General features: G+C 41.0%; 1 protein-coding gene across 7 annotated transcripts in view; it reads right to left on the reverse strand.

Moving 5' to 3' along the window:
• Positions 1–25,188, reverse strand: part of LOC144603513 (voltage-dependent L-type calcium channel subunit alpha-1C-like) — a 305,941-nt gene that overhangs the window by 100,840 nt on the left and 179,913 nt on the right. For all 7 annotated transcript variants that reach the window (XM_078416799.1, XM_078416795.1, XM_078416797.1 and 4 more), the window contains 5 exons: positions 19,186–19,292; positions 13,621–13,708; positions 11,612–11,719; positions 4,725–4,777; positions 2,103–2,249 (listed from right to left, as the gene is read on the reverse strand). In XM_078416799.1, coding sequence (XP_078272925.1) covers positions 2,103–2,249; positions 4,725–4,777; positions 11,612–11,719; positions 13,621–13,708; positions 19,186–19,292 — 503 coding nt within the window. The remainder of the gene's footprint in view (positions 1–2,102; positions 2,250–4,724; positions 4,778–11,611; positions 11,720–13,620; positions 13,709–19,185; positions 19,293–25,188) is intronic.

Below are 25,188 nucleotides of genomic sequence, written 5' to 3' on the forward strand. Positions count from 1 at the left end.
AAGAGACCTTCTAAAAGTAATAAAAGGAGAGCAGCAAAAGTAAATGTTGGTCTCTTATGATGGCATTAACAATGGGGCAATCTTAAGAAGAGACAAGGAAATGAAGGTGCTCTGCATCCCACAGTTCTTTTGGAATCAAAGAACGATGGTCGAGCAGCATCTGTAAAGGGTATGGATACTGACATTTCAGTTTGGGACTCTTTTTCAGTCTGATGGAGAGGATAAAGCTAGTAAAAAGAGGTAGAGGTGGGGCAAAAAAACTGGCAAGTATAGGGAGGGGTGGAAGATGAATGGAATGAGGAGGAAAAATAAGCAGGATGATGAGGATACAGAGAAAAAATTATCTTCCTACTCCGTCCCCCATTTTTAAAATTAAAAGCGATGTTTAAAATTCATTTTGAATCTGTCTTCATACTAGAGAGCACAGAAATCATGACCATAATAATAGGACACGTAAGAAATAAGGTAAGTAGGAAAAAAAACTGCAGATACTGGTTTAAATCGAAGGTAGACACAAAATGCTGAAGTAACTCAGCGGGTCAGGCAGCATCTCGGGAGAAAAGGAATGGGTGACGTTTCGGGTCGAGACCCTTCTTCGGACTGATGTCAGGGGGGGGGGCGGGACAAAGATAGGATGTAGGTTGGTTAAGGCGGACTGACTGCCTTAACCAACTTGATCTCCCGGTGGCTCAGCACTTCAACCCCCCCTCCCATTCCCAGTCTGACCTTTCTGTCATGGGCCTCCTCCATTGTCATAGTGAGGCCCAGCGCAAATTGGAGGAACAGAATCTCATATTTCACTTGGGCAGTTTACACCCCAGCGGTATGAACATTGACTTCTCTAACTTCAGATAGTTCCTCTGTCCCTCTCTTTCGCTTCCCCTTCTCAGTTCTCCCACTAGTCTTCCTGTCTCCTACTACATCCTATCTTTGTTCCGCCCCCTCCCCTGACATCAGTCTGAAGAAGGGTCTTGACCCGAAACGTCACCCATTCCTTCTCTCCCGAGATGCTTGCTGACCCGCTGAGTTACTCCAGCATTTTGTGTCTACCTAAGAAATAAGGCAAGTCATTCACCCCCTTGAAACTAATTCACCATTCAAACAAATATAAATTCTAGATAATATTCAGCAACTAGGTCCCCACAGTTCTCTTGGGGAACTAAACCAAAACAAAATTCGTTTCACCTCTATCCTGTGTGGTTCATCCCTTATTTTGATACTATGATACCCTATTCTAAATAGTCCAAATAAGAGAAATATCATCCATACAGGCATTCTATGAAGCACTGGAAGAGTTTTGTATATTTCAATTAAATCACATCTTATTCTAAATTCAGTAAGGTTTGGGGTCAGTCTGCTTAGCTCTCCACATATGGCAACCTTGCCATTTCAAGTATGAATCTGATCAACGTTTGCTGTACTCCCTCAATTACAAGCATACATTTTCTTAGACAGGGAGACTAGTACACAATATTCCAACGTGTACTCTCACGCGGATCTATATAACTAAAGCAATAGCAGTCCACTGCTCACATCTTCCCAACACGAAAATAGCCTGTTTATTCCTAATCTCTCTTTTCTATCCACAAACCTGATCAGTATATTACTCTCTGTGCTCTATTTGAAACATAGAAACAGAAAATATGCTATTCAACATGATCATGGCTGATCATCCAAAATCAGTATCCCGTTCCTGCTTTTTCGCCAACAATTTCCTGTAGTCACCTTATCCAAAAGTTTCTGAGTATTCAGATACACATTAATGAGTTCATCTTTGCCATCTAGATATACTTAAAATCCTGTCCTTAATATCAAATAGTCTAGATTTTATGTGCATTAGCAACACATTGTGATTTTTCTTTTATTTATGAGCCCGAAAGGCTCCTTGGAGTCTTTTATAAAATGTGTATATAAGTGATAGTAATCGTCACTGCATGGGCAACATAAAGTTAATAATTATTGAATAATTATTAACTTTATTATTAATGGTTAATTGTAAACTCTTTTCATTAAGTGAAATACAGAATAAATATCAGACATTTAGGGTTTATGACCACTAGATTTTTTGCAGCATATTCAGACTGCATATTCAGACTACTTACTGCGGCCATCCTTCAAAAGTTGAAACTGTGAATAGGGCCATCATTGCAGAGGGAACACTGTCAAATTTGAATGCACTATTCTTCCATTTTCGATCATTTAGCACAGGCTGATTTACATCCCCATCTTTGAATGAAATATATTGGCCTCTGTCAATAGAAAATAAATATGGTCATGAATTTCTAAAACTTAGAAACCAGATATGTTAATACTTTTCAATCCCATCTTTTTCAGTATTTTCTCTGCTCCTGTATCTTACAGTAAGTATAAGAACAGATATGTAATTTGTGCTCAGGGCTCTTCTGGGCCACTTGGTCATTGGTTTCCATTCATCTAATGATAACTAAAATAGTGACAATAAAAACAATCTTAGAGTTGTTTCTGCTTTCACTTACAAATTCTAAAAGTTGAAGCCTCATAGCGCACTTTAATATTGTATATTTAAGACTAACACAAAATGGTTTTCAATTTGAACTAATATCCAACATGATAGTGTAAGAAAATAACTGCAGATGCTGGTACAAATCGAAGGTATTTATTTCACAAAATGCTGGAGTAACTCAGCAGGTCAGGCAGCATCTCAGGAGAGAAGGAGTGGGTGACGTTTCGGGTCGAGACCCTTCTTCAGTCTGAAGAAGGGTCTCGTCCCAAAACGTCACCCATTCCTTCTCTCCTGAGATGCTGCCTGACCTGCTGGGTTGTCCAACATGATAGAGTCATCAAAGTCAGAATCCAAGAATGATTCTAGAGTAAAACAAAAAGAAGCATCCATGGAAAATAGAATCTCATGTTACGTAGATTTGGTACCATTTGAAGCATGAGTTCACTTTAAGATTCACCAACTTCACTAACTGCTCGTGAGTTTTTTTCCCCCGCACATAAATCTATCTGGCTTAAATTAAATGCTGAGAGAGATAGAAACTGCTACTATGCATTAGGAATAGTTAACATTTCCAATTGCTGGCAGAGAGTGTTCAATATTCAAGCATCCACAGAGCTCTCTACCAGAAAGAAAGTTATGGATTAGCAAATAATGATATTTTGGCTCGCCTGTGGCTGCAAAAACACAACAGCATTACTGTCAATGGAACTGTACTTTCAGTTCGTGATGAAGTACAATGTAAATGGTACTTGACTGTTAATGTTCATTTACTTCCTGTTCTCAAAGATATTTCATATTATGGTATATTTTGCCATTTTAAATCAGAAGCTTGTTCTTATCATAATTTATCCCTATGGTTGTCAGTGACAAAATACATCCAAGGTAAACATGGCAAAAGATTCCGATGCATCATGAAGAAGGCACAAGCATGGTGTAGGAATTGGGTGCCATGGGCCAATTCAGTGATTGGCTCTCCACCGAAATTTGTATTTTTTTGAACCTGCATTTCCTGATGCAGATACAGATATCGTGGCTGTTTTTAGTGCAGGAGGTTCATCTTATAGTCAAGATTATTTCCCAATAATTTTTCACATTACCCTCAAGATGTCTGAAACAGCTGGCAAGTTTAAGTGCCAGATAAAAACCTAAACTGAAGTTTGAAAGGTGATAAGTGGAGGCAGAAAAGGCTGCAGGTGTTGGAATCTGGTAAGTAAGGAAGGTGATTTGTGAATTCCTCATCTGTCTTGACCTTTTAGCCTCCAGTTTGTTTTGTGCTTCAGTTTACAGCATTTGCAGTCGCTGATGTCACCACATGCATCTGCTGAGCACATAAGGTGGGAAACAGACAAGACCATTTTATTGTGCCCTGCCGTGAACCAGCAGCTGTAGTACTAACATTACTGGTGAGAGGAATACATGCCATAGGACACACATCGCCACATGGTTAGGGACTCAATAGGAAAATTGCAATACAGGTGGTTTTCTAGGACCACATCTCTCCAAAATACAGGGTTGGGGGGGGGGGGGGAGAGGGTAGCCTGTACTTGAAATAATGTTTTATTTACATTATTTTGTACTTAATTTTATTGCATAAAGTTAGATGTAATAAATTAAACAAAATCAAATATTTAGTTCAGTTCAGACATTCACTTAATGCTATTTCTGACCTAATTTATCTAGTTAATGAATGTCAAGTCCAATTTCTTTTCAGAGTGTAAACAAAACTTCTTTTGTTTAAGAGAGCAGAATGCATAACTTGACTGCAGCTTCTACTGTCAAATTCACCACTGTATTTTGTTTTTCAGTTTAACTCCAACATGACCAACTATAAAAATGTTGTACATAACCAAAATGACTTCAATGCTATATAAACATATTTTGATATTTGCTGTCAACAACACTCCAAAAACAATCTGTGAAATGCATTTTTTTTTCATAGCATATCATTTGGAATAATACTACATTTCTCTTTCTGGAGATGCCACCTGACCTGCTGAAGTCTAAGCATTTCCAACATTTTCTGTTTTTACTTCAGATTTTCAGGCACTGCAGTACCTTTTGATTTTCATTACATATTAATCATTAGACAATTTGGTCAGTGATAATTAGGTTCAATGAACTTTGCACTCAATATTTGATTTGCACTTCTAACATCAAATCCTTGGTGCAAATGTCAAATCCACGAACACAAGAATTGGCTGGCTGTTTTGCTAATAGGCAAATGTGTACACTAAAAACTTACCTGCATTCAGACTCCCTCTGTTTAGATTCATCACTGCAGCTGTAGAATTTACCCTTTAAATAAAGAATAAAAATATAATTACACAAGTAGAGAATAGGACACATAGATAACGTTGTCGCACATTGTTTTAAGTGGGTATAGATATGGAGATGGGATGATCCTCATGACAAGAGGTGTAGGCACAAAAAGTTTTATGCTCTACTCATGTTTCCAGGTTTTCATTAAAAAATTATCAGTCATACAGCTCAGAAACAGGCCTTTCAGTCTATCATGTTGGTGCTGACCATCAAGTACATATCTTGACTAATCCCATTTACTAGTAGTTGATCCATAATCTTCCATGGTATACTTTGACAACCTGCAACTCGATAAATGAATCTCTGAGTCAGAAGGTATTTACAGGCATCTGTCAAATTTTGCTTTGATGTAATCCACAAACTAATTGAAACTTCATCAACTTCTCGAATCCTCTAGAACATAAAATACTAATTCAAACTGCATTATTTCTCCCTGTCCCTATACTATTCTAACAGAGTATAACCTAGAGACAGACATCTTATTTCTTGGATTTTAAAATTGACCGAAATTACATCTCACCCAAATATTGTGTCATTTTTTAGCAGGATAGAGACATTGGCAAAAGCCCAAGAGAATTGATGAAACTATGCAAAATGATTTGAATATAGATAAATACTTTCAAACTAGTGACAGCTAGAGGCAATAGAAGGAAGGGACAGAGAGGGAGGGTAAATAGGAGAAAGGAGGAAAGAATGAAATGCGGGAAGAATCCTCTGCAGTGCAATGGCTGGGTAAAGGGTCCGTGCGGGTGATATAACATTTCCCTTAGAGGTCTCCCAGTACAGTGCCCCAGGTCTCCCAGTACAGTGCCCCAGGTCTCCCAGTACAGTGCCCCAGGTCTCCCAGTACAGTGCCCCAGGTCTCCCAGTACAGTGCCCCAGGTCTCCCAGTACAGTGCCCCAGGTCTCCCAGTACAGTGCCCCAGGTCTCCCAGTACAGTGCCCCACGTCTCCCAGTACAGTGCCCCAGGTCTCTCAGTACAGTGCCCCAGGTCTCCCAGTACAGTGCCCCAGGTCTCCCAGTACAGTGCCCCAGGTCTCCCAGTACAGTGCCCCAGGTCTCCCAGTACAGTGCCCCAGGTCTCCCAGTACAGTGCCCCAGGTCTTCCAGTACAGTGCCCCAGGTCTCTCAGTACAGTGCCCCACGTCTCCCAGTACAGTGCCCCAGGTCTCTCAGTACAGTGCCCCAGGTCTCCCAGTACAATGCCCCAGGTCTCCCAGTACAGTGCCCCAGTGCAACCACTCCTCAAAATTATCTTCGGCACTTTGTTTTCAAAAGAGAGTTAATTTTGCTCTTAGGGCTGACGGAATCAAGGGATATGGGGAAAAAGCAGGAACGGGTTACTGATTGTGGATGATCAACCATGATCAAAGGGCCGAATGGCCTACTCCTGAACCTATTTTCTATGTTTCTATAGTCAAAGGTCCCCTGTAATACTTCAAATACAGCATTGCAGTGAGAAATTCTATTGGGATCCTACGAGTGGTTCACACCAAGGACTGCTGTGTTGAATTTTCACACAAATGCAAAATGACCAACACAATTGCCAGTATTATGGTTCACTCTAGAAAGAAAAAAAAATAGAACATAGAACAGTACAGCACAGGAACTGGCCCTTCGACCCACAATGTCCATGTCCAACATGATGCCAAGTCAAATTCATGCCTGCCTGCATGTGCTCCACATCACTCCATTCCCTGCATAACCTTGTGCCTATCTAAAAGCCTCATAATTACTCCTTTCACATTTGCTTCCATCACCGCACCTGGCAGTGCATTCCAGGCAACCAACACTCCATGTGTAAAAAAATCCTACTCCACATATCTCCTTTAAACTTTGCCCCTCCAGACTGGACTTTGACATTCCACACTGGCAAAAATGTTCTGACCATCCCCCCTTTCTATGCCTCACAAATACTTCCACTTCCACCAGGTCTCTCCTCATCCTCCAACATTCCAGAGAAATAACCCAAATTTGTCCAACCTCTCCTTATTGTTAATACCCTCTAATTCAGGCATCAATCTGGTAAACTGCTTCTGTACCCGACTCAAAGCCTCCACATCCTTCCTGCAATGGGGCAACCAGAACTGCACCCAATAATCCAAATACTGTCTAACCAAAGACCTATAAAACTGCAAGGTGACTTCCTGATTCTTCTACGCAATGCCCCGACAGATGAAGGCAAGCATTCCAAATGCCTTCTTTAACACTCTATCTACTTGTGTTGCCACCTTCATGGATCTTGGACCCAAAGATCTCTCTGTACACCATTGCTGATAAGGGATTAGCCTTCAGCTGAATACTTTCATCATAAATGCAACCTCTCAAACTGCAACACTTCAGAATTGCTTGGATCAAATTCCATCTGACATTTCTCTATCCATTTCCATAGATGATATTTTTCCACCTACATTCTTTGATAGTCTTCCTTACTGTCTGCAGCTCCACCAATTTTGGTGTAGTCTGTAATTACAGCAAATCAATCGATTAGTGAGCAAAACTATTCTACAATGATTTTCTACCTTTCACTTATGAATATGTTTTATTCTCCCTCTGCCCTCCTTTTCTGATCTTTAAAATGTTGTGCACCCGTAATGTTTTTCCAGTTGTGATGTTGCATCTTAAACCAGGACAGGTCATTCGACTATTCTGGCACAAATCAGAAGGAATTGAACTGAAACACCAAAAGTGCAGTGGGAGAATCCTGGCAAGCAGCGGCCAGACCCACCAACAGGCCCGGCTCGCCTGCCATGGACTGAGGAACTGCGCGTGGACCAAGGACCTGCCCGGAAGGTCTGGCTTACCCGCTGCGGACTAGGGACCCACCCGAAGAGACTCGGCAGACCGTGGCCTGTAGGGAAGAGGCCGCAGTGCTCAGCCCCTACTCTTCCCCCAAAGACCAGAGTACCGAAGAGGAAGGAGATGGCGATGGCGGTTAAGAGGAGCAAGGCCAGTTATCTCTTCACTGCAGGACATCACTCCTTGCATGCCGCGGCATACCTGAAACAGGCCTGGCTCGCCCACCCAGAAAGGAGGGAGTTGGAAGGAGGGCTGGTAAGCAGACCGCATGCAGGAAGCAGTGCACTGCATCGATGGCCCTGCAACAGCCTGGGGGCTGGCTGAACTGAGTGTCACTCCAAGAGGCTGAGCTTGTGGCCCAGATGTGACCTGCAGTGGCGCAGCGATGGAGGACACAAACAAGCCAATCCTACAATGCCGCCAGGACAACAGGCCATTATGCAGGTCCAGAACCCGGCACTTACAACAACTGGGACTTGAAAATATGGTAACTGTGTATACTGTCTCAGTGTACTACTACTATACACTTGTACTGTATCTGATATGCTTATTCTAACATGTTTCTAAGTGCTTATGTATAAGTGATACTTGTACTTAACTGTATGCAAAAATGAATTTTGCTGTACCTTGGTACATGTGGCAATAAAATACCACTGAACCATTGAACATTCAACCATTGTTATTATTTATTTTTATTTGCTCTAATTTGTATGCATGTTATGGCATCCATTGAATAGTTCAGTTAATTGTTCAATAATTGGAAAAAATGAGTGAATCTGAAATAGTTAACCCTTAATATGTCGCACCAAATATGAAAAAAAAAAACGCTGGAAAACAAAAAGGGAACATAGAAAATCAAAGAGAAACCAGGGACTTGAGAAATGGTTAAATACTTGAGAATATTCAATTTATTTTGTCTTCACCTACTAAGCCTGTTCCTGCACCTGAAGACAGCATTGCATCTTGATGCAGGATTTTGACCTGAAAAGCCTGCCTCCTCAGATGCTGCTTGATTTGAGTTCCTCCTGCAGTTTGTTATTTGCAAGCAAAGTAAACAAACCGGCCAGAGAATTAGACTGAGGTATTCTTGAGGAAGAATGTTCCCGAAACCAATAAAAGACAGTCCATTCTGAGTAATGTGAGTCATCATTTGGATAGAGGCTTGACCATTTCAGAGGAAGAATATTCCTGAGAAAAAATGTTCCTGGGACCAATAAAAGATGCCCATTATGAGTATCCTGAGTCATCATCTCGACAGGGATTTAGCCATTTCAAAATAATGGCTGTTCACAAATCTCAATGGCAAGCAGAGTAAAACCCGTTATCTGTTTGAACAATATGAAAAAGCCAATTCATGAAGGTTTCAGGATTATAGCTGTGCTATAGATGTGGGTGTTAATATTACCAACTGTCTGTTGTGGACCTACCGCATTGATGTGACCAGCAAGAAGATACACTACAGCCTCTGCTTCCTGAGGAGACTGAGGAAATTTGGCATGCCTCCAATGACTCCTATAAACTTCTACAATACACCATAGAAACCCTACCATTGGGTTACATCACAGGTTGGTTTGAGAAAAGCTCTGCCCAAAGAGGTAAGAAATTGCAGAGCGTTGCAGATGTAGCCCAGTCCATCACACCGACCAGACTTCCCACTATTGGCTCCATCTACGCCATGCTGCCTCGGAAAGGCAGTCAACATAATCAAAGACGTCCCACTCCAGTCATTCTTCTTCTTCCTGCTCTCATCCGGAAGGTAGTACAGAAGCTTGAAAGCAAGCACCTCCAGACTTAGGAACAGCTTATTACCCTTGGTTCTTCTATAAGTTTGAGCACTGTCTGATTCACTTCTACCTCAATTGTGGAGTTTGGACCATCTATGGAACTCGTGCCCTACAATGGTGAGAACTACATTCTGTACTTTGTATCTTCCTCATTGCTCAATTGTACTTAAGTTTGACTTGATTATATTTATGCACAGCATATCTGAACTGTTTAGAAAGCATACAAAATATAGCTTTTCACTGTACCTCAGTACATATGACAATAACAAACCTAAACCTAAACCAAAACCATTAGCAGAGAAGCAAAAGGCTCAGCATAAGTTTGTAAGTGCAAACACAAAACACCTTATAGATTTAACAACTAAATACTTACTAAAACTTGATAATGAAAGGATTAAAATAAAATAAAAGAATAAATAACCAAGAATAAATGTACCTTTCTCTTCCTAATATCTGGGTTGACAATCCCATTCTGAATCTATACCGGTGCAATTCCTTGTCTGGGCAATGCCACTGGACTCCACATGTGGTCCAGTGATGGAACTAAGTGAAGGGGTACCAACATCCGTCACTCAACTCTTCCCAGACCGGAGGTACAGGTACGGAAGACTATGTTAAAAATAACTGCAAGCTGTTGAACAGTAGTGGTCCCCTTCTGAACTGATGCCCATGAATAGCATTAAAATAATAGGAATCCTAACATAGCATTTGATCTCTCAACAGTCGTTACCTGAATGCATAAACTAAAATCTTATTTCTATATTTCTTTACTATGTCGCTCACATAGACCGTACATTACATTTTCAACAATGCTCGGAGGGCATCTTAATTAACATCCTTCATGGAATTAAAAATAGTTTTTTTAGTTGGAACCTATACAGTTTTTTTGATCAAAGTGGGAGTTCCTGGTGTTAAGAATGTGATCCCTCCGAGGAGCAAACCATGCAAATGTTGGGATGGCCTTACAGTATAGCCATGGGTGATTGTGCTACCTGTAGTACTTTTATAATATCTAATGCTACTACAGACTATTCAGATGTTTCTTAGCTTGAACTCTTCTGTCCCGCAGATACTTCCACTGATGACAGTATGATAAGATGACATATCACCGGGAGATTAAAAGTGCACCAGGGAGGCAGAAAAACAAGTGAAACAGAAGTACCATTTTACTATTAGATGTGGAGGTGAAGGCAAATCATTATTTTTCAGTTGCTACATCCAAAACCCTTGAGTTTTCATGTGAAAGTAAAACTATTTGCAGAAGATCATAGGTGGATAGGGAATGCATAGGGATTATCAGTAGGTGAGGGCCAGGAAGAAGATGGAGATGGGACAACAGGACAAGGAGAGGTGAGTAGGATTACTGAAATAATTGCTGGGGCTGAATAATGAGAGGAACAAGGGTAGGCACAAAATGCTGGAGTAACGCAGCGGGACGGGCAGCATCTCTGGAGAGAAGGAATGGGTGACGTTTCGGGTCGAGACCCTTCTTCAGACAGAGGAACGAGGATTTGTTTGGATTACAATCAGATGGCAATGGAGATGTTTGGCAAAGGGAACGGAGCAAAGATTGCCTTGTGGAATTGAATTTCTGGAGCACATTTCTTCCCCACTAGAGATATAAATTATTTTACTTTGTGGTATCCTATTTATAGACACTAATACCTTTGAATTATGATTTGTTCTATTATTTAAGAAAAGTAACAATACATAACACAATACGGTTGAGTACCAAAGATGAATAAATAAAGTAAAGATACATACATATCATAAATGGGAAAACAGATGTCTCTGTTGAAATGGTGCAGAACTGGCACATTGTTAAGAGCAATAACAACCAGCCTATCATCATCCAATTGCAACCTATTTTAACTTTTAGAATGTAAACTCTGCAAATATGTATTTGGACTCACTGTAATGAGTTATCCAAATGAATATTAAAGTTTCTACTCCAATTTGAAAATGTCAGATCTGCACAGCTGCAGTTATGGAACCATGACAGCTAATGATGCAATTGCTTCACAGTTATCTCCCGATCAATACCAAACTAAAAACTGGAACTACTATACTGGCATGGATTTAGTCAGGGTGGGGGGTAAGAGGGTGCAAATCCCCCTGTTACCATGCAAGAAACTTGAACTGAAGACATTCAAAGTGAAGAAAACAAATGAGAGAAAGTCAGAAACAATTAATTAAGTTGCAAAAGAAATACTCATTCAGTCTTACCTTGAATAGTTGAACTCCAATACATGCAAACATGAACTGTAACAATGTGGTCACTATTACGATATTACCGATAGTCCTCAAGGCCACAAATACACACTGAACAACATGCTGAAAAGGTGAGAGAAATTACTGTATCATCATTTTGTACAATATAAATTAATTACTCTAAAATATAAATAGAGCCAAAAAAGCAATTTTAAGAGAAGATGAAATAAATAATGTAGAAGAAAATGTTCTCTACTTTATGAATAAAAAACAATATTTTTATGCTCAGGAGTATTGTTTTGATGACGAACAATCCAGCAACTTTCTCCATTCGGGGAAGAAAAACACAATTGTTCAAAAATACAAACTCAATAATAAATCCTGAATTGATTATGCATTCCATTTAACATTGATAAGCAAATGGATTTTTCATGAAATCTGTGATTTTTAAGGTTTACGTAAAGTTACCTTCAAGGGTTAAATCAAATGAATTGATATTATATCATAAACTAGGTGAATATTTAAGTTATATATTACCATATAAACATCTTGCCTATTCATTTGTGAGATCAGACAGCAATTCAATAGTGAACACTGAACCATGTGGTTCATCTCAAATAAATCCTTAAATAAACTCTCAAATAAAGAACATTATATGCCTCCATGCCTCCCATTCTGATCGCTATTCTGATACGACCACTCACCCCAACATTTACATATTTTTAGCACGTGATAGATGGTGATCAGGCACAGGATATATTGGTTAATTTCTGCAGCATCTCTGCCCCTGGCAACTAGTAATATCTGGAATAATATTACTGCAAGAGATTAGGGCCGAATGGCCTACTCCTGCACCTATTGTCTATTATCTTATCATTATCACAGATTTGCTACGCACAAAGTAGCTGCCAAATTTAGTAGATAATACTGATGCATTTACTTGAAATAAACTATTTCAACATCTCTAAGGGACTTGGGATGTTGTCAAATGCCTTAACTTAAGGATGCTTTGCATGTGTCTTTTTTAATATATCCCAAGTTAAGATCAACAAACATATCACAGAACAGTACTTGAATGAGAATTATCGGCCATTTAATGCCCGAGTACCACATCTACAGTTAATTAATTACCGTCCAACCAAGGAGCAGATAATAATTTCGTTTTCACCTCTTGAAAGCTTATTGTACTGTAAGCACAATTATTTATTTATCATTTAATAGATTGCATTGCTGAAAGGCAACAATGTATATTAGTGTAAAAAGGAACTGCAGATGTTGGTTTATACCAAAGATAGACACACAATGGTGGAGGAACACAGCAGGTCAGGCTGCATCTTTGGAGAAAATGGATAGGTGGCGTTTGTGACTGAAGTCTGAAATGTCACCAAGCCATTTTCACCGGAGATGCTGCCTGACCTGCTAAATTACACCAGGATTTTATGTCTATCTAATATATACTAATGACTAGGTATTTAATTTTAATTTCCCCCAATATGTCACGATTTTCAGAAGACTTCACGCAGACTTAGAATGTGGGAGATAACCCTGAAGGCATCGTTGACCCCTTTGTGCATCAGATTATGGTCTTATTGAATTTGAGGGAAAGGAAAACATGCTCACATTTATATATCTAAATGGATTCCTTTATTTTGTTGTTTCTTCACCAATGAGACAAATCTCTCTTCTTCAGCCTCTGCACACTCCACAGGAACCCATGTCAATTTCCGATGGACTCTCGTGCTGGCCTTTAAGGTGACCTAAAACTGGTTTCCATGTACCTAACTGACCCCTTACCTATTATCTCTTTGTCTGCTCATCTACGGTGGTTCCTGATAAAGTAAAGCTTTACTTTTAATATTTTTCATGTTTTCACATCACTCCACCACCCTCCCCACATTTCATTATCTGGTTTGATGTCTATTGGCCATTAATGCCACTTCTGCCCAGTACCTTGCAATTTTTTATAGAATTAAAGGCAAGTTATTAATAAAAATGATTGAAGTTGTAATGTTAATATCTATTACCTTCAATCCCTTTGCTCTATTGATGGCTCGCAAAGGTCGCAATACTCGCAGCACTCTTAAAATCTTTACTACTGCTATTGCACTGGAGCTGCAAAGAGAGAAGCGTCTATTTATCAAGGTGAAATACATTACACTATTGACTCAATAACACTTTCAAACAAACAAAAGTTTTGCTGTTGTCAAAAGGAATATCAAAAACATGCACATTTACGTTATTACCAATTTTAAACTGGACTGATGGTGCAGGGTGGGGCTGAAACTACTAATTGAGATTTAATTCCTGGGCCTTATCTGCCTCAGTTCTGGTTCTACAGAAAATTGCACTGGTTAATTGATAGAAGCGATATGAAAGCCAACAGTAAACTGCTTGCAGGACCAAAAGAATTGTCTGTTTTATGAAAAATATAAAAAAGAACACGAGTAGGCCATTTTGCCCCTCAACCCTGCCCCATTGTTTGGTATGAATATTGATTTCTCTCGCTTCAGGTAGCCCCGGCATTCCCTCTCTCTCTATCCCTCCCCCACTCAAGTTGCACTAGCTTCTCATTTTCACCCTACAAGCAGCTAACAATGGCCTGTTTCCTTTATCATTGTTACTTTTTTGCATATCTTTCATTCATTGTTCTTTATCTGTCCACATCATCATCTATATCTCTCGTTTCCCTTATCCCTAACCAGTCTGAAGAAGGCTCTCGACCCGAAACGTCACCCATTCCTTCTCTCCAGAGATGCTGCCTGTCCCGCTGAGTTATTCCAGCTTTTTGTGTTTATCTTTGGTTTAAACCAGCATCTGCAGTTCCTTCTTACACATTTAGTATGATCAAGGCTGATCTGCTTGAACTCCTCAATTCTTCTGCACCATTTCTCCATCACAGCCCAACTCTGTCAAACGTATATCTGCCTACTCTAGAAATACCACTGGCAATCTTATGTCCACGATCCTCCAAGATAGAGAATTCCAGAGATTCAGCATCCATATAAGAAGAAATTCCTACACACCTGTGTTTTAAATGATCATCCCTTATTTTGTAACTATGCCCCCTTGCTCAAGGCTCTCCTACCAGTGAAAGCATCTCAACTTCTGCTTTAACATGCTTTCTTAGGATTTTGTATGTTTCAATAAATGTTACTATTCATTCTTCTAAACTTCAAAGAATATAGATCAAATTTCTTTAGTCACTTGCGATCGAACATCTTTCTCATCCCAGGAATTGGCTTAGTGAATCTCATTTGGACATCCTCCAACGCATACTCTCCTATATTAGGGCAATATTCCTGCCCCCTGCACCAAATTCTCAGCTGCACATTCAGATCCCCTATCTCCCTGTCTCTCCCCTCACTAGCACGAGGTATTGGATTGGAGTAGAATTAGGCCATTCGGACCATCAAGTCTATGCCACCATTAAATGAAGGCTGATCTATCTCTCCCTCCTAACCCCATTCTCCTCCCTTCGCCCCATAACCTCTGACACCTGTACTAATCAAGAATCTATCTATCCCTACCTTAAAAACATCCACTGACTTGGCCTCCACAGCCTTCTGCGGCAAAGAATTCCACAGATTCACCTCCCTCTGACTAAAGAAATGTCTCCTCATCTTCCTAAAAGAAGTCCTTTAATTCTCTCGTCCTAGACTCTCCCACTAGTGAAACATCCTATCCACATCCACTCTATCCAAGCCTTTCACTATCCTGTATGTTTCAATGAGGTCCCCCTTCATTTTTCTAAACCCCAGCGAGTACAGGCCTAGTGCCGACAAACATTCATCGTAGGTTAACCTACTCATTCCTGGGATATTTCTTGTAAACCTCCTCTGGACCCTCTCCAGAGCCAGCAAATCCTTCCTCAGATATGGTGCCCAAAATTGCTCACAGTATTCCAAATGTGGCCTTACCAGCGCCTTATAGAGCCTCAGCATTACATCCCTATTTTGTATACAAGCCCTCTTGAAATAAATGCTAGCATTGAGTTTGCTTTCTTTACTACCGATCCGACTTGCAGATGAACATTTTGGGAATCCTGCACCAGCACTCCCAAGTCCCTTTGCATCTCCGATTTCTGGATTCTCTCCCCATTTAGAAAATAGTCCAGGCCTTTATTCCTACTACCAAAAAGCATGACTCCTCACTTTGCTACACTATATTCCATCTGTTACTTCCCTGCCCACTCTCCCAACCTGTCCAAGTTCTTCTGCAGAGTCCCTGCTTTCTCTACACTATCTGCCCTTCCACCTATTTTCGTATCATCCTCAAACTTGGCCACAAAGCCTTCAATCCTCTCGTCCAAATCATTCATATACAATGTGAAGAGTAGAGGCCCCGGCACCAACCCATGCGGAACTCCGCTAGTCACTGGCAGCCAACCAGAAAAAGCCCCCTTTATTGCCACTCTATGTCTTCTGCCATCCAGCCAACCTGTTATCCATGCTAGTTTCTGCCCTTAGATATCGTGGGCTCCCATCTTCCTTAGCAGCCTCACTAGCGGCACCTTATCAAAGGTTTTTATGAAAATCTAAGTAAACAACATCTACTGACTCCCCTTTGTATGTCTTGCTATTTACTTCTTCAAAGAATTCGAGCGCATTTCTCATGCAAGACCTCCCCCTCACAAAGCTATGCTGACTTCGGCCTATTTTATCGTGAACTTCTAACTACTCCGTATCCTCATCCTTTATAATGGACTCTAAAATCTTACCAACCACCGAAGTCAGACTAACCGGCCTATAGTTCCCACTACTCTGCTTTGCTCCCTAATTGTGCAGTGGGGTAACATTGGCAATTTTCCAATCATCTGGGACCTCTCCTGTCTCTAGCGATTCTTGAAATATCACTGTCAATGCCTCCACAATCTCTTAAGCCACCTCTTTCAGAACCCTAGGGTGCAGTCCATCCGGTCCAGGTGACTTATCCACCTGCAGCCCTTTCAGCTGCACAAGCACCTTCCCTCCAGTAATAGCCACTCCACTAACTTCCACCCCCTGACCCTCTTGAATTTCAGGCATGTTGCTGGTGTCTTCCATTGTGAAGACTGATACAAAAAAGTTATTCAACTCCTCTGCCATTTCTTTATTCCCCATTATCACTTCTCTTGCATCATTCTCCAGCGGCCCAACTTCCACTCTTGCCTCTTTCTTACTCTTTATATAACTGAAGGAACTCTTGCTATCCTCTTTTCAATTATTGGCTAGCTTACCATCACATTTCATCTTTTCTCCCCATATTGCCTTTCTAGTTACCTTAGACCTTATTCTCTTCTCCCTTTTTAAACTTTCTGTCCTGTTATTTCTAGAGAGCTTTGTGACGTTTCCTGCACTCTCTTTCCCGTTAACTCCACGCATACACTTCCATGCTTCCACGTTGTTGACCCCACCCCCACACTATTTAGTTGGTACAACCCGTCCCTTTTGTACAGGTCACCCCTGCCTCAGAAAAGATCCCAGTTAGAGAAAACTAAATCCCTGCCCCCTGCACCAACTCCCCAGCCACACTCCCCCCCCCCCCCATCTCTCTGTTCCTACTCTCACTAGTAGGAACAGAGAGACCTCCGATTGCACCTCCAATCTCTCCCCATTTAGAAAATAGTCTACACCTTTACTCTTCACAACATATCCTTTAATTCAGTCATTGTACATCAATAGCTAGATCTTCAACTATTGTAGCATCTCTTGATTTATATAATATTCTGACTTAAATTCCTCTTAATGAAGTGCATGACCATACACTTCCCCACATTAAACTCCATTTTCTAAGTTTTTGCACCCAATATCTATATATTCTTTTGCACAGTTCAAATAACCTCATAAGGTCATAAGTGATAGGAGCAGAATTAGGCCATTTGGCCCAGCAAGTGTACTCCACCGTTCAATCATGGCTGACCCATTTCTCCCTCCTAACCCCATTCTCCTGCCTTCTCCCCATAACCCCTGACACCCGCACTAATCAAGAATCTATCCATCTCTGCCTTTAAAACATCCATTGACCTAGCCTCCGCAACCTTCTGTGACAATTAATTTCACAGATTCACCACCCTCTAATAAAAGAAATTTCACCTCATCTCCTTCCTAAAGGAACGTCCTCTAATTCTGAGGCTGCGACCACTAGTCCTGGACTTTCCCACCAGTGGAAACATCCTCGCCACATCCATTCTATCCAAGCCTTTCACTATTTGGTACATTTCAATAAGTTCACCCCTCATTCTTCTAAACTCCGAGTACAGACACGATGCCATCAAAAGCTCATCTAATGTTAACCCACTCAATCCTGGGATTATTCTTGTAAACCTCCTCTGACCTTCTCTAGAGCCAGCACATCTTTCCTCCGATATGGTGCCCAAAATTCCTTACAATACTCCAAATGTGGCCTGACCAGCGCCTTATTTAGGCTCAGTATTACATCTCAGTTTTTATATTCTAGCCCATTTGAAAGAAATGCTAGCATTGCATTTGCCTACTTTACTTGTAGATTTGCCATTGACTTGCAGATTAACTTTTTGGGAATCCTGCACCAGCACTCCCAAGTCCCTTTGCACCTCTGATTTCTCGATTCTCTCCCCATTTAGAAAATAGTCCAGGCCTTTATTCCTCACAACATATCCTTTACTTTGGTCATTGCAACATACCCTATCTATTTTAGTGTAATCAGCAATCACATATTCTGCTTCCTCCTCTAGGCTATTAACATGAAAAGCAAATGACTGAAGACAAAGTAATTATTGTTAGGATACATATTACAATTTTCAATCAAGGAAAGCCAGAGTTATTTATCTTTTATGTTATAGGCAGTCTTCTATCCATGCTAACATGCGTTTCCCAATACCGTGAATTCTAATCTATATACCAAATTCAATGTGGCATCTTGTCTCAGTTAACAGGGGGGAATTTGGAATAGCCGTGCAATTAACTTCTTCTTAGCACAAATTGTTAAATGACCCAAATGCTCTTCCCAAATGTTCTGTTGGCTCTGCAAGAAAACCACAAAGCTACCTTGTGAAGGCCTCTCGCTGAATTACAATCTGTGGCTCCCGTGATGTTATCAATATTGAAAGATGGACCATGGCGGTTCCTCTCAGGAATCCTTCGTATCCACTCAGAAGAGCAGGTTAAAATCCAAAACAGCTCTTTGGACAATTTTGCCTGGCTGAATTCTCTGTTCTGCTAAGCAGTTATCTTTCAAATTATCCCAACAGTTTCTGAATTGAACTTTCATACAAAGCTAGCAATGCTTCATCATTTTAATTATTAACAAAAACTGAATTTCAGTAGTCTAAGATTCATCAGAATATATCTTTGATTAACACTGTATGTGAACCCACTTTGATGTACTGTTGTGTAAACCTACTTGATTCAGCAGTTTGAATCAATCAGACTGCTATGACTGGTTCAATATTGAATTGAAGAAGTAATTGTAGAAATAATACTTAGAATTACAGTCCAAATTATTTGCGTAATATTATGAGTGGTGTTTGAGATCCATCAATTTGCATGGATTTATATTTGTTAAACCATTATATAACAGAGATTACTTTGGCCTAGCACGTGAGTATTTCAGAGCAAAAAATAATAACTCACTGCATTCCAAAAGAAATGAGAGAGACGCTAACCACCACCAGGTCGAGTATGTTGAAGGAATTTCTGCAGAAGGACCCCTTGTGAATAAAAGCCCCATAAGCTGTCATCTGTGCAAATGGGACAAAAATGTTATCACAAAAATAATCAGAAGCTGTACTATATCATTAAATATTGTAAGAGCATACTTATATATTTATATATGTTTCAAGGGATTGTAAATTAAAGATTAACCATTCTATATACTAAAACTCTCGTTTGTTTGTTTGTTTGTTCCTGAACTACAGCCAAAAAGGTACACCATAAGTCAACAATTTTAGGCCCACCTTACTCAACATCATCCCTGTGGTGCTAATGGAAGAAGTTTAATTGAAATCGGTGTTATATTTTTAAAGTTATTCACATTTTAAAGTTTAAATCTATCTCCTAGGCGGGGGGGGGGGGGGGGGGAGGGAGGACGGTGGGGGAAGGGGGAGGATAAGGGGGGTTGGGGATGGAGTGGGGGGAGGGGAGGGGGTGGAGGGGGAGATGAGGGGGGAGAGGGGAGGAGGGAGGGGGGGTAGGAGGGAAGGGGAGGGGAGGAGGGGGGAGGGACGGGGAGGAGGGAGGGAGGGGGGAGGGGGAGGGGGAGGGAGGGGGCAGGGAGGAGGCAGGGAGGAGGAGAGGGGGCTGCACCAATACAGGAGAGGTTTGGGCCCCAACGGGTCCACTTGGTCTAGTTATCCTCTAAAGTTGATGCACAATGATTTTCCTTTACTGATTAAATGTGATGGAACAGCATTGATGCAAAATAAAAAGTCAAAGAAGAAATTATCAACAAAATGATTTTTCATAAATCTAGAAACAAGGAACTGCAAATGCTGGTTTACAAAAAGAGTAACTTAGCTGGTCAGGCAGCATCCCTAAAGAACATGGATAGTTGATGTTTTAGGACAGGACTCTTCTTCAGACCTGAAACGTCACCTAGCCATGCTCTCCAGGGATGCTGCCTGATCCGCTGAATTATTCCAGCACCTTAAGTCCATTTTTTCATAAATTTATTATTTTTAGTTCAATGTTTTAGTTATTGCCACTTTTATCGTTTTTCAAGTTCACGGTCATGCAGATCTTTTAAGATCTGTCCAGGGCCCAGCACATTATTGCAATCACAAAGAAAGCTCATGAACACCTCTCTTTCCTTAGATGAATAAGGACATTTGGCATTTCGCTGAACATTCGATTGAACTTCTACAAATGTATGGTACAGAGCATACGGACAGGTGCATCGCAGCCTGGTTCAGTAACTTGAACGTCCAAGAAGGAAGGAAGCTGCAGAAAGTGTTGGACACTGCCAGTCCATTACTGATATTGACCTCTTTGCCATCAAATGGATCTGCAGGAAGCGCTGTCTCAAAAAGGCAGCTAATATTATTAAAGACCAACTCCATATGCTCGCATTTCACTACCATCATTGGGAAGAAGGTACAAGAGCTGAGAACCATGACCTCCATGTTCAAGAACACCTTCCTTCCAGCAACCATCAGCTCTTAAACCACCCAGCACAACTCTAACCACAATCCTACCTCAGCAACGGTATGTTCTCGACTTTGCTTTTGGTTGCACTACATACAGGAAACTCTCGTTTTAACGAACCCCTATTAACGGATTTTGGATGTAGCGGACGGACCTGCCGACTCCATCCCAGCTCACACCTCCTCCCCAATCCTGGCTTCCCACGCTCCCCCGACTTGCAAAATGCACCAGCGAGCTCTTCTTCACCCATCATGTGATCCAGTTAGAGCGGCTGTTTTTGTGGTTCATGTTGTAGCCCCCGGCCAGCAGTGCATTCTTCAGGCTGCTGCCGCTGGCGGGATGCACTTGGTCATTTCTCAACACAACCCAACGTACTTTTGATTTTCAGGGCTAATTTTCTTTCTCTCTGCCCCTATTATCAGGGATACTTCTCCTCTTTTCCCATTTTGCCCATCTCTTCTTGGTCAAGTATACTAGACTATTAAACTTCCATCTTTGGTCTTTCAGTATTGTCAATTAGATCACACCTACTTATTTCTATTTATGCATCTCATTTATCTATCTTATTACTAATGTTGAGTGCATTCAGATAGCCTTTTGTTTTTATCCTTTCTAAATGGAGGCAGTAGCTGTGTATTTGTACACTTTTTTTCTGGCAGAACTCTTTCTCTCTTATTTAGTTTAATGTCTTATCCATAGCCCAAGCTAAAGTCATATCATTCCTTGATATTTTTGTTAGGGTCCCATGAAATGAATATTCATACTACTTTAGCAATAGCTCCTTTTTAATCCTATCTGTCATTGGTTCCCAAATGAACCACAATATGGATCATTCCCTCGCATTCCAAATTCCTCTCCAGCCCCATACAAATGTCCTTATCCTTATACCAGATAGGCTGCTCAGCCTTTCAGACCCATACTCATAGCTACTGAGAATAGTACCTGTATCCTTAGTTACGCTCTTCCATCTCATACTACATTCCTTTTCACTTTCCAACTTGAATGTACCACTTTGTAGTGGTCAGCTTGTTCATCCTCCTTGCAGTCTATGTTCTCACCTACACAAACTTCAAGGACTTCACATTTTTTGACTAAGTGCAGGGCTTGAGCTCCTTCAGAACTACCTTCCGGATCTGGATACATGCCTCTTTCACATTCACTCTCTTCTCTGGATTGACCACTTCTGAAATACTTAACCTAGGAGTTCTGATACTCCTGGAGTAAGATATCAAGCTAACTTTCCCCCTCAAGTAAATCACAAAATCACAATAGCTGCCTGTCCTGCTGAGTTACTCCAGCTTTTTGTGTCTATCTTCGGTTCAAACCAGCATCTGCAGTTCCTTCCTACACAATATCTGAATCTCAGTCCTCATCAGCTCTGCTCTGAAGTACTTTGGTTAATCAGTTCTATACAGTTACCCCATTACCTAGCAGACAGCAGCTAATTATTTACAGTTTTCTACACCTTATTTCCCTTTGCTAATGAAAATTAAAAGTTTAAAGGAGTCAAATATTAAACTAAAATAATTAAACATTTAAAATGAAATCACTCATACACACAAAACCTATAATGCAGTTTTTGAAGCCAAACATCACAGATCGTGATTGGAAAAGATTAACTAGGATTGCATTTTGTGCAAAACAAAAATGACATGATGGTTCTCCAATAGTATTAACTAAGAAGCATCAAAGATTGAAATTTCATATAATGAAAATAACTGGCACAATCCTGTACTTGATCACTAAAAATATCAATCCTAAGAAATACTAATGGTGCTAAATTAGTTGTCTGTCCATTGTTGGCCTGATAAGATGGAGGTAGGCAATTTTGTTTTAACTGCAATCAATTACATTTCATTGTCTACAATGCAAAATTGCTCAGCATTATAGGTGGTCCATGGTGAGCTAGCTAATTGGATTCAAAATTGTCTTGGAGGAAGAAATGAAAGGATGGTGGTGGAGGGTTGTTTTTCTGATTGGTGACCAGTGGTCTGCTGTTTATTATATACAATAACAATTTGGATGACAATATAGTTAACATTGTTAGTAACTTCCCAAGTCACATCAAAATTGGTTGTATAGTAGACAATGAGGAAGGTAGGCCAAGGAATGACAAATGTGAGATGTTGCACTTTGGGGTGCCAAGCCAGGCCAGGACTTACACAGTAAAGGGCCTGTCCCACTTAGGCGATTTTAAGGCGACTGCCGGCGACTAGGCTGTCGCTGAACGTTCCCGGGGTGTCGCGGGGATGATCATGAGGAGTCTTCAATGAATTGTAGCGGATCTCGGTGCATCGCAGAAAATTTTTCCACATAAAAATTTCTTGGTGACAGCTGGCTTGTCGCCTGGTATCGTAGCTTATTGCGGGCGCTGTCGCATGCTGTCCCCAGGTTTGCTAGGTTGTCGCAGATGCATTTAGAAGCACGTAATATTAAATTAAGAAAAGGCATTTGAAGATACCAGAAGATAGTTTTGTTTAACCAATTTATTTACTGTCAGGACATTTAACAGGTAGATTGGAGACGACAGTTTGATGGTCGGGTAAGCATGGGAATTTTGCGATGTTTCCGAAGACGGTGTAATTTCTTAGCAAGGTGCTAGTTTCATTAAAAAAGTAACTTGTATCGACCTGACTCGGCATTGTCGTGGTCATTGTCGTTGGGTAAAAGACAATTTCGGCGATCTGCTACGACTTTGACAGTCGCCGGCAGTCGCCTTAAAAATTGCGTAACTGGGACAGGCCCTTTAATGATAAAACCCTGGAGAGTATTGCAGATCAAAGAGATCTGGAAGTACTGTAGTACAGTTCTCTGGAAATAGCTGTTGGCATGTTTGCCTTCATTGGGAAAGGTATCGAATACAAAAGTTTGGACATCATGATGCTGCTGCACAAGTAATTGTTGAGACCATATTTGAGATATCGTCTGCAGTTCTAGTCACCCAGCTACAGGAAGCATGTTATCAAGTTGGAAAGGGTGCAGAAGAGATTTACCAGGATGTGTGTAGGGGGAGGTTGGATAAGCTGGAACCTTTTTTCTTTGGAGCATAGGAAGCTGTGGGATGACCTTATTGACATGTTCAATATTATATAAATCAATGAATACATACAGAAACATTATAATCTTACAATAGACAATAGACAATAGACAATAGGTGCAGGAGTAGGCCATTCAGCCCTTCGAGCCAGCACCGCCATTCAATGCGATCATGGCTGATCACTCTCAATCAGTACCCCGTTCCTGCCTTCTCCCCATACCCCCTCACTCCGCTATCCTTAAGAGCTCTATCCAGCTCTCTCTTGAAAGCATCCAACGAACTGGCCTCCACTGCCTTCTGAGGCAGAGAATTCCACACCTTCACCACTCTCTGACTGAAAAAGTTCTTCCTCATCTCCGTTCTAAATGGCCTACCCCCTTTTCTTAAACTGTGGCCCCTTGTTCTGGACTCCCCCAACATTGGGAACATGTTTCCTGCCTCTAATGTGTCCAATCCCCTAATTATCTTATATGTTTCAATAAGATCCCCCCTCATCCTTCTAAATTCCAGTGTATACAAGCCCAATCGCTCCAGCCTTTCAACATACGACAGTCCCGCCATTCCGGGAATTAACCTAGTGAACCTACGCTGCACGCCCTCCATAGCAAGAATATCCTTCCTCAAATTTGGAGACCAAAACTGCACCCAGTACTCCAGGTGCGGTCTCACCAGGGCCCGGTACAACTGTAGAAGGACCTCTTTGCTCCTATACTCAACTCCTCTTGTTACAAAGGCCAACATTCCATTGGCTTTCTTCACTGCCTGCTGTACCTGCAGCCTTCCTTTCATTGACTGATGCACTAGGACACCCAGATCTCGTTGAACTCCCCCTCCTCCTAACTTGACACCATTCAGATAATAATCTGCCTTTCTATTCTTACTTCCAAAGTGAATAACCTCACACTTATCTACATTAAACTGCATCTGCCATGTATCCGCCCACTCACACAACCTGTCCAAGTCACCCTGCAGCCTTATTGCATCTTCCTCACAATTCACACTACCCCCCAGCTTAGTATCATCTGCAAATTTGCTAATGGTACTTTTAATCCCTTCGTCTAAGTCATTAATGTATATCGTAAATAGCTGGGGTCCAGGCACCGAACCTTGCGGTACCCCACTGGTCACTGCCTCCCATTCCGAAAGGGACCCATTTATCCCCACTCTTTGCTTTCTGTCTGTCAACCAATTTTCTATCCATGTCAGTACCCTACCCCCAATACCATGTGCCCTAATTTTGCCCACTAATCTCCTATGTGGGACCTTGTCGAAGGCTTTCTGAAAGTCGAGGTACACCACATCCACTGACTCTCCCCTGTCCTAGTTACATCCTCAAAAAATTCCAGTAGATTTGTCAAGCATGATTTCCCCTTCGTAAATCCATGCTGACTCGGAATGATCCCGTTACTGCTATCCAAATGCTCAGCAATTTCGTCTTTTATAATTGACTCCAGCAT

Source organism: Rhinoraja longicauda, chromosome 20, assembly GCF_053455715.1.
Source record: "Rhinoraja longicauda isolate Sanriku21f chromosome 20, sRhiLon1.1, whole genome shotgun sequence".
Classification (NCBI taxonomy): Eukaryota; Metazoa; Chordata; class Chondrichthyes; order Rajiformes; family Arhynchobatidae; genus Rhinoraja; species Rhinoraja longicauda.